Source organism: Silene latifolia, chromosome Y (genome assembly GCF_048544455.1).
Source record: "Silene latifolia isolate original U9 population chromosome Y, ASM4854445v1, whole genome shotgun sequence".
Classification (NCBI taxonomy): domain Eukaryota; kingdom Viridiplantae; phylum Streptophyta; class Magnoliopsida; order Caryophyllales; family Caryophyllaceae; genus Silene; species Silene latifolia.
In genome coordinates this window covers 214,987,629-214,998,844 of record NC_133538.1, presented here as the reverse complement: position 1 = coordinate 214,998,844, position 11,216 = coordinate 214,987,629, and the positions used below count along the sequence as shown (strand labels likewise).

General features: G+C 40.9%; 1 protein-coding gene across 1 annotated transcript; it reads right to left on the bottom strand.

Moving 5' to 3' along the window:
- Positions 1-927: 927 nt before the first annotated feature.
- LOC141630065 (uncharacterized) lies at positions 928-1,526 on the bottom strand. The gene is made up of 2 exons (XM_074442945.1): positions 1,446-1,526; positions 928-1,311 (listed from the first exon to the last, which is right to left on the bottom strand). Exons 1-2 carry the CDS (start codon positions 1,524-1,526, stop codon positions 928-930), a joined length of 465 nt encoding a protein of 154 aa, XP_074299046.1.
- Positions 1,527-11,216: the final 9,690 nt, after the last annotated feature.

The following is an 11,216-nucleotide window of genomic DNA, read 5'->3' as shown; positions in this document are numbered from 1 at the left end:
CGCCATACTTGCTTTGAAGAAGCTCTGATCTCCCTTCCAATGCTTGGATTTCTTCATTAAGTGTCGGGCAATGGTAATGCAATTGATTTAGCATCCACACACTTCATTTCTACTCCTTCCACACACTTCAAACAGAATTAGCAAACCCTCCCTTACCTTCTCTCATGTAAAGTATCACTAATCATGTAAATGAACTAAATGCAATGAAACAACACTTAATAAAATGCAAAGTTAGAGGGTTAGAATATGTACAATTGGTGGCTTAGCGAGGACGCCACAAAACTCCTCTACTTGTTTAGCTAGTCAAGGGGCAAATCTAGGATGTTGTTGATGTTGCTTAACGTCCCATGGAAGTAATCGAATGCTTGTTCACATTTGTTGAATAAATCCCAAGAGCACTTGGGTAGACTATCATCATAGGCTAGAAATCCTATTTCATAAGCATTTTAATTGGGATCAATGTAGACTCTATCAAAATAGAAGCATACTGCATTTCCAACATAGGGATTGATTATCCCTTCAAACTTATCATGCCAAAGACCATTGATATCTTTGGTTTCGTAATTGATATCTTCAATTATATTTCTAGCAATAGCAACAACTTCTTTCATAGATTCATTTGGGCCTTCAAGGTCCATTTCCTTTTCCATATAACCCGGACCATCCAAGGTTGAACTATTGTTCTTGAGCTTGTAAAAAATTCCTAGCTCCCCATAGATATCAATTTCTATTTCATCAACCTCTTGCTTCCAAGTTGGATTTTCTAACTTGCCTTTCTAACTAGGAGGCTCATGTTTTGGATGGGGATATGGAGGATTCTCAACTTTGCCATTCATGTCATTATGAACATGGTTCACCATGAAGAATGTTCCTTGAGATTGGGGGCTTTCATCACTTTAATAAGATTGAAAGTTATTCTTTCATTGCCTACCTCCAAGGTGAGCATTTCGTTTTCACGTCTATTACTGCTCCGGCGGTATGCAAAATTGGTCTTCCCAATATGATCGGGATATGAGCATCTTCTACCATGTCTACGCTAACAAAGTCAACGGAAATGAAGAAATTTCCCACCCTAACCGGTATATCCTCCAAGTCTCTTAGGGGCTGCTTTTTAGAGCGATCCGCCATTTGAAGCGTTATGCTCGTGCATTTTAACTCTCCCATCCCAAGCTTTGCACAAGCCGAGTAAGGCATCACGCTTACACTTGCTCCAAGGTCACATAGTACCTTTTCAAATCTTGTAACGCCAATTGTGAAAGAGATAGAGAAACTCCCGGAATCTTGTAGCTTTGTCAAAGCGATAGAGAAACTCTGAGGTCACATATACGTGAAAAAGCATGCGAACGGGGCTCATTAAGGGGTTAAAAGTGCACTTTTTACGACCGCATCATTATCGTTGGGAACGAAAGTAGTTTGTTATTGCAAATTTACTTGCAGAAGCAAACTCTTTTGTTATGATTTGATAAGTGAAGAACATGTTCATGAATCAGCTTGCTTTCAATAGCTAGTTCTTTTTTGTCGGCCATTAATATTGCTCTTAATTAGAATCACATACTAAAAAACACTTTTAAACTCAGCATAAGTAGAGGTGGCAAACGGGTGAATCGGATCAGTTTCGGTTCGAGTTCTTTCGGATCAGGTCATTTCGGTTTATCTTTTTTTTTCGATTTCAGTTCGGTTCAACTCAGGTTGAATTCAGTTTCCAATTTTAATCGGTTGAAGATATTTCGGGTCGGTTCAGGTTCAAGTCGGGTCAATATCGGAGGAAACAAGGTTCGAGTCGGGTCAATATCAGAGCAGATGAGATTCGAGTCAGGTCATAATCGGATCGGATGTCAAATGATTAAGTTGTTTTTCAAAACATTAGATATAATACAAATAATGTTTTTTTTAAAAAGTAATACATACTGTTTTTTTGTATAACTACGATATAATATTAATTCATTGACGTTAAATGGGTGACACTCATGTATAAAAAGACACCTTAGATGTGACGCCTAGGTACATTCGGGTCATTTCGGGTTTCAATGTTGGGTTTCAGTCATCAATATACGGGTTGAAATCGGTTCAGGTATATATCGGTTCGGATTAAAACAATTCAGGTTGAAGCAGTTCAGGTTCATTCGATCTTGGGTCTATTTCGGATATTACAAATTCGGTTCGATTTCGAATTAATTCAGGTCGATTCAGGTTTCGGGGTGAAGTTCAGTTATACCTTTCGGATATACGGTCAGGTGTCTATTCAGGTATTTTCGATCGGTTTTTCGGGTTCGGTATACTTTTGCCAGGTCTAAGCATAGGTATTAGTTGTATTACTAAAATAACATCTATATACAAGAATAATACATTCTCAATCTTGTACTCAAAAATACTTCACTATTTCATAGTTTCTAGTTTGATTGTCAGTTCCCACTTATGAACTCTTAGGATCAATGGATAAATGGACCGTAGTTCTTGCCATACTCATAATCACATTAGGTATTTATCATTTTTCTAATAATCTTTCACAAAAAGTAACATTTATTTCACAAAATAGGATGAAGGATGTTTTCACTCATATTTTAGCCTTATTAATTCAATGTGAATCTGTTTTGTGTATTTCAAATAACTGATTATTGTTTACATATACTCTCCCCATCATTCATGTCGTTCATTCGAAGATTTAGAGGTCACTTTTTTCAATATTATAAATATATTATGAAAAGAAATTTGAAATATTAGGGTTTTAAATTTGATTTAAAATTAATATTAGCTTCATTGTAGTCAACTTAATAGGACTATAATACGGGTCTTCTGTACTAGGCCCGTATCTGTGTTGTTTGTATTGGGCTATGAGCCTAACCCTAATATGTATCGTCTATATATTTTGGAATGACAAAGAGGAAGAGACAGATTGTCGATTCATTCGTATAGCATGGTATCAGTGTTTCCTATCTCAAAATTAAAATCATAAAAATACAAACCCTAGCCGTCACCATGACGAACTGTGATGGCGGCTCCGGGGCAAAAATCGACCCCTCCTCCCCGTATTATCTTGGTCCTCAAGATAAACCCGGTGACTCTATCACCCACATACGTCTTACTCTTGATAATTTCGAAGAATGGGCACACGAAGTCTGTGTTGCGCTCAAATTGCGCCGAAAGTATGTTTTTGTTAATGGTGTCATTAACGAACCAAAACCTCCCTGCACGGATGATGATTGGGGGACGATACACTCTATGCTTGTCGCGTGGCTGTCTCGGACCATCTCCCCTGAGGTACGTGTCTTGCTTCCGAAATTCGAAAATGTTAAAGTTTATGGGATGCTCTGCAAGAGCGCTTTGGTGTTGTCGATGGGTCTCGAATCCATCAAATTCAGGTGGGTCCTCGAGACTGCCAATAGTCGAAAGGGAAGTCTGTCACGGTCTATTACGGAAAATTATGCCAATTATGGGACGACCTTGACAAGCATAAACCCATTATCGAGTGTAAATGTTGCTCGAGCTGTACTAGTGCCAAGCAACATCTGGAACATCGCGAATCCGATCGTTTACATCAATTTCTTTTGCGTCTCCACGCGGCACAATATGCGTCTCTAAGGTCTGTGATTTTGGCGCAAAACCCGCTGCCGACACTAGCTCGGGCTTACAACATGGTGTGTCGAGAGGAGCGGGTGCGTGGCCTTGGTAAAGCCCACGAGGCTCCGACTGAAATAGCGAGCTTTAATGTTCGCTCACAAAGTTCTATTACCAATAAACCCCTGTCTCAAATGTCTCGAACTGACCATCAATTACTGTATTGTAATCATTGCAAACGTAACGGGCATGACCGTAGCATGTGTTTTGATCTAACTGTAGAAGTGCCTAATCGGTATTACGAGTGAAAAAGCCAACGGCGTGGTGCTGGCCATGGGTCATCCACGCGTGGACGTGGTGGGGGGCGTGGCAGTGGGAATAGCTCTCGCTTGCAGCAAAAGGGTGGCAGTTGTGGGGATGGCTTTCAGTACAACACTAGCAATTCTGTTCAAACTACCCCTTCGACACCTTCTATGAATGCATCTCAAATGGCGTCCACGTCCTCCGCGTCATCAGAAACGGTATATCGTACGCCTTTCCATGATCATTCTGGTAAGTGGTTAAATGATACGAGATGTTCTCATCACGTAACTGGTAATTATGCGCTGCTCTGTGATGTTCGAAATATCTCGAATCGCGTTGTTGGCTTACCTGATGGCTCGAAAATTCTTGCTTCACTTGTGGGTCGAGTTGATGTCACTCCGACTATCTCGCTCGATCCAGTTTTATATGTGCCTCAATTGACTTGTAATTTAATTTCGGCCTCTCAGCTAAGTGATGCCTTGCATTGTGAGTTCATTACTAATGCTAATTCTTGCACTATACAGGACCGGGATACGAGGGAGGCGATTGGCACGGGTGAAAGGCTAGATGGACTCTACTATCTCTGTCAAAAACCGTAGGAGGCGAACTTGGTAACATCTGGGTCGTCTGTTTTCAAGCTATGGCATAATAGGCTGGGTCATCCATCCGAGAAAATTGTTAAATTGCTCCCTTTTTTACGTAATAGCAAACATTCTTTGTCACAACCATGTGAGGTTTGTCATCGAGCCAAACATATTCGTAGCAGCTTTCCTTTGAGCAGTAATAAAAGTTTGAATGCTTTTGAGTTAATTCATTGTGATTTATGGGGACCGTACGATGTTCCTTCGACGACCGGAACACGATATTTTTTGACATTGGTTGATGATTTTTCACGGGGAGTATGGATTTACTTATTAAATGCAAAAATCGACGTCACTAATAAATTCCTCTTATTTATTGCCATCATTAAAAGACAATTTTCCGCTGACATAAAAATTGTGAGGAGTGACAACGATACCGAATTCCATACATTAAAACCGTTCTTTTCCGCACAAGGAATTTTGATTCAGTCGTCATGTGTGGGTACCCCCCAACAAAATAGGAGAGTAGAGCGAAAACATCAACATATTTTAAACGTAGCTCGGGCCTTGCGATTTCAGGGTGGTTTTCCTATTCGATTTTGGGGGGAATGTGCTCTTGCTGCTGCGTTTGTTATTAATCGTACTCCTTCCCGTTTAGTTAATGATACAACACCATATGAGCTTATATTTAAGACACCTCCAAATTTTGACATTTTACGGGTCTTTGGCTCCTTATATTTTGCTCATAATCAAAAGTCGAAGGGTGATCAATTTGCTAGTCGAAGCCGAAAATGTGTATTTATGGGGTATCCGTCTGGGCAGAAAGGTTGGTACTTATACGATCTCGACCGTCAAGAATTTTTCGTATCACGTGATGTCAAATTTTATGAAGATCAATTCCCTTTAATTGCTCCACCCTCACGTACAGTCCCTGCATATGATATTTCAAATGACACTAATGAGCCTGATTTGGTTATTAATTGGGACAATGAGCTTACTGCTCCAGACACTACGCCCCATGTCGATAACCGTGAGGAAACACCACCGGTTACCCCGTCCACCACTGGTGGGTCGCCCATGACTGGTCCTGTTAGGCCCGCCAATGACAGCTCACCACCGTCTCCCCCCATGGGTCGCGGTCATCGAAGTAAGATCCCAACGACGACTCTTCGTGATTATGCTCTCAATTTTGACAATGATGATGATAATGATAGTAGTCCATCTAGTGCTGCTCCTCTCCGTGTGTCATCGCCAACCTCAGGTACTCCGTATCCCCTAGCTAATTATTTATCATGTAAGAAATTTTCATCTCCACATCGTTCTTACTTGGCAGCTTTAATGACCCATACCGAGCCTCGTAATTATAAAGAAGCAGCTCAAAGTGCAGCCTGGCGCACGGCTATGGAAACTGAAATGAAGGCTCTGGTCGATAATAAGACATGGGTACTGGAACCGCTTCCTCCTGGTAAGAAAGCTCTTGTAAGCAAGTGTCTATACAAAATTAAATACAAGTCCGATTCTACCATAGAGAGATTTAAAGCTCGTTTGGTTGTGTTTGGTAATCATCAAACCGAAGGAGTGGACTATGATGAGACGTTTGCTCCAGTCGCTAAAATGACCACTGTTCGTGCGTTTCTGACCGTGGCAGCTGCAAACAAGTGGCATTTGCATCAGATGGATGTCCACAATGCCTTTCTCCATGGTGAAATGGAGGAGGAAGTGTATATGCGGTTACCTCCGGGGTTTCAATCTCCGGTGCCTGGTCTAGTTTGTCGGTTGAAGAAGTCAGTGTACGGTCTCAAGCAGGCTCCTCGGTGTTGGTTTTCCAAGCTTGGGTCCGCTTTGAAGAGGTACGGTTTTTCCCAGAGCTACTATGATTACTCTCTGTTCATTTTTGTGAAGGGTTCGGTACTAATTCATGTCCTAGTCTATGTCGATGATTTCATTGTCTCTGGGAATGATCTAAATGCCCTTGTTTATTTCAAAGAGTATTTGCATAAGTGTTTTCATATGAAGGATTTAGGCGATTTGAAGTATTTTTTGGGTCGTGAAGTGGCCCGTAACACCGATGGAATCTTCTTATGCCAACGTAAATATACACTCGACATTCTTCAGGAGGTGGGTCTTCTCGGTTGCAAGCCTGTCTCTACTCCCCTTGAGCAACATCACCAGCTGGGCTACAGCGGTAGCAAATTCCTTACTAATCCTGAGCCGTATCATCGATTAGTAGGCAAGTTAGTTTATCTTGTTGTTACTCGACCAGACCTATCATATTCCGTACACCTCTTGTCCCAGTTCATGAGTGCTCCTCGGGAGGATCATTGGAATGCGGCCTTACGTGTTGTGCGTTACTTGAAGGGCACCCCCGGCCAAGGTATTCTTCTCTCTGCTCGGTCTCCTTTGAAGTTGTCCGGATGGTGTGACTCGGACTGGGCTAAATGCCTTGAGTCTCGTCGGTCATTAACAGGATGGCTTATGTTTTTGGGTACGTCTCCCATCTCGTGGAAGACCAAAAAGCAGCCCACCATCTCTCTGTCCTCTACTGAAGCGGAGTATCGTGCCCTTCGTGCCATTACTTGTGAAGTTAAGTGGCTCAAGGGTTTACTAGGGGACTTGGGTGTGTCGCACCCCATGCCCGTTGAGATTTTCAGTGATAGTAAGTCCGCTTTGCACATAGCTCAAAATCCGGTCTTTCATGAACGTACGAAGCATATTGAGATCGACTGTCACTTCGTTCGGCATGCTATTCAGCTAGGACTCATTGCGCCGTCACATGTGTCGACTACTGTTCAGTTAGCCGATGTTCTTACCAAAGCTCTCGGAGTATCTCAGTTCACGTCCTTGGTTCGCAAGTTGGGCATTTTCAATCGATATGCTCCAACTTGAGGGGGGGGGGTAATAGGACTATAATACGGGTCTTCTGTACTAGTCACATATCTATGCTATTTGTATTGGGCTGTGAGCCTAACCCTAATATGTATGGTCTATATATTTTGGAATGACAAAGAGGAAGAGACAGATTTTCGATTCATTCGTTTAGCATAACTATTTAATTTTTCAAAGGGATATTTCATACAAAATAAATTATTCGCTTTGAGGGAGTTAAAAAAATTATTTAAATTATATAGTATATAAAGTTCATCCAATTCTTGAAAGGATCAATTTTAAAAAGTACACAATGTAACGATTCTAAAAAGAAGCAACGTAATATATACTGATAATATATTTTGCGTGCATGAATGAAGCATCTTTGGTGGGTGATGTGAGTGCCAGAGATTGCATGGCTGCATATGTTTTGTGCAGCTAGCAATGCGATAGAGTGTTTTGCATTTACAAATGCCAAGTAAAATAATTTTTTTTTTTGACAACGATAAACTTTTATAAATAAAACGAGTCTGAAACATTTAAAGTACAAACAAAGGGTTATTAGCAACCCTAAAACTACCTGAAAACCAAGTAACCAATGAAACTGAACAAGTAGTCGCAACTGAAGAAAAAAGACGACTTTTCTTGAACGGCTTATGGTAAAAGGAATCAAACTCGATTAAGCGAATATCATTTCGTTTCATCCTCATAAAAGTAACAGTATTGCGGGTGGACCTGCAGAAAAAAGCTGGAGCGCCGGCAGAGGTCAATCACCGTGTCTTCGAAGTGGCCAAAACATGCTCCTTTCGGCATTTAGAGCGAGAATCCACAAAGCGTCCCTTCTTGCTAAGCGAACAATCCTTGCGCCCTCCTTGCAAAACGAGTAATCCCTAACAGCTGCAAACTTAAACTGGACCAACGAGATCTTAGTAGCATAGGGTGAAAACGAATTAGGGCGTGTCTTCTTATCGGCCTTTAAAATGGCCTCCTCCTGAACCAACTCCAAACTTTCAGTTTGTTCAACATCTTGAACATGTAAGAAATTCTCCGGTGTAGGAGAAGAGGTGGAACTTCTTCTGACCCATAGTCTTCTGCATGGGGAGTTCACGTCTGGATGGTTTTAGAGTTGAGGGTACAAACTCTCGTGAACGACATGGACCTTGGGTGATAAAAACCCAAATTTTTGTCATGTAGCAAATTATCATAATCTTGAGATGATAGATTTAGTGCATTATGAGGTCGTTTTTCGTTCGTGAAGCAGAGGTGAGGTGATCTTGAGTTAGTTGAGGAGGAAGACTGACTGACCTCTGAATCATTCGTAGTTTCATTGGGCACAATACTACCCTTGGAATCCATAGGCACCTCTGGTGAGGTAACAGGAACACAATCGGAAGCCGGCTCTAGACACACCAATGGCTTCTTGTATTTGTGTTCACTGCCAGAACCCTGTGATGATGCACAACTAGCCTCGTCCGTAATCTCCACCATATCAGCATCTTTATGGTGGAGAGGAGAACCAACTTCTTGCCTTTGTGGAGGGGACACCAACACTTTCCCTGGTTGATCATCATTTGCATTCAAGGAATTAATAATAACGCGCTTACCATTTTTGTTAATAGCTAGATATTTTCTAACATCCTCCAGCTCTTGAATAATATCTTTATTATGAGGTTCAGTTAAGCTTGCCTCTTCCAAAGTTGTAAGAGCCTCGAGAACCTGTTCAACTTTTTAAGGGCTACTGCCTTACAAAATAGAGCTTTAGCATTGCGAGGAAAGAAATTTAAAACCATAGAACGGTAGATCAGTGCTTCCTCAAAACCTTGGAACTTATTAGCACACGCTGCTAAATTTAAACACAAAGAGACAGCGAGTGATGAGATTCAGTTTAAATCAAGCTCAAATTTATCCTTGAGAGACAAACAGAGCATACGACACGCGGTATCATAACCGCCACCAGCCTGACCAAACTGTTGTTGTCGAAAAAGGTTATTACCTAAATCTTTAAGGGCGTGAATTTGAGAAACAAGGGAATCTAATTGGGTAGGGACTTGTAGAAAAGCGGCTTCTTCAGCTGACAACTTATCACAACCATAAAATAAATTGAAGTATTCAAGAAAACCAGCACTGGGAATGGATGAAAAGGTAGAGAAGGGAGTCATAGCTTGTCAAATATGTAAACATAAGAGAGAAAAACAAGTCGTAATTAAGAAGAAACCTACTACCACCAACCAGATACCACCACAGCCAACCCTAAATACATCCTCTCCAAAACAGCATAACCATGAAAATAAACCAAGCCACCATCAAAATGGAGGAACCAACTAACGCCAGAGAGCAGAAAGTACCCGAGAAAGCGAAACAATTAGCAAATGTCTCAAACAGGCGCACACCAGGCAACAGAGAAAAAATTAAGCGTAGTAAAACAAACCCACTGTAAAAAGCCAGATAAAACACACCGAACAACCAGACATCATGGGATGACCGAGATCAACCAGAAAACAACCAGCCCAAACTGCCCAGAAATCTTCGCAAAGATGCAGACATGAAATTGAAGCATAAAATTGAATCGGAAATAAGAAAACTGACTAGAGCATACCAAAAAAACCTCCAACAATCAACCAAATCAGCTAAACATCCCAAAAACCTCAAAAGTCCGTTAAATTACCAACAAATAGCAGATCCCGGATGACAAATAATTGATAAGCAAAAGGTAAAAGGAGATTAGAGCTTATGGACAAAGTAGACCTTTAGGCGACGCAGCAAATCAAATCACAAGACGGATGATAAATGGTGGCCGGAACGAGGATGAACTACCATGGTTAAATCACCAGAACCACCAGAGACCGACCAATAAACGGCCCGATCTCTGGCGGTGTCGGAGAGGAGCAAGGGTTGTGGGTAGGGGTTGGAGGCAGGAGAGGTTTCCTTCAAGGGAAGGAAAAAGAAAGGCGGTGAAGTTAGAGAGAGAAAGAGAGATTTTTGGAGTAGAACAACTTTTAGTAAAATATAGGTATACGGATTACGGAGATTGTCAGTGGACGGGAACTGCTCTTACAGTTTGTCTTTGTTACTACGTATTATAGTTTCTAATAATAATTGTAGTAATATCATATTGAAGTACTTAATTATTAAATTATCGGGACTTGTGTTATTTAGTGTGATTTTACAAGTATAAGACTAAATCAGTTTTAAAATTTATACTCCCTCCTATTTGGGGTTTTCTTCCCCTTTTATGTGGGCACAAGATTTTAGGAGATGATTAAAGAATGAATAAAGGAAGATGGTGAGTTTGTGAATTAGAGAGAGAAATGAATAATTAGGAATTAAATTAATAATTGTGAGTTAAGTGGGGTTTGGTGATAAGAGAGAGGGATGAATAAAATAAAAGTAAAATTTGGGTGGGGTTTGATAATAGGAGAGAGGGATGAATAAAATAAGAGTAAAAATTTCCAAAATAAGAAAGGAGAAGAAAACCTGAATAATCCGTTTAAGAAAATAGGGAAGAAAATAGTGAATAGGAGGGAGTATATTATAACGATTCTACACAGAAGCAATGTAATATATAATGATAATATACTGTGCGTGCATGGATGAAGCATCTTTGGTGGGTCATGTGAGTTCCAGAGATTGCACGGCTGCAAAGCTTTGTGCAGCTGGCAGTGCGATAGAGGGTGTTGCAACTACAAATGCCAAGTAAAATATGGGCACATGGCTTACGGAGATTGTCAGTTGGACGGGAACTGCTCTTGCAGTAAAATATGGGCACATGGCTTACAAATGCCAAGTAAAATATGCTCTTGCAGTTTGTCTGTGTTACTTACTCCATTCAACTCCACTCTACCACTTTACTTTTTCACGTTTGCCAACGTGTGTTTAACACGGTAAATATAGTTAGCTACGTACATGCAAAAA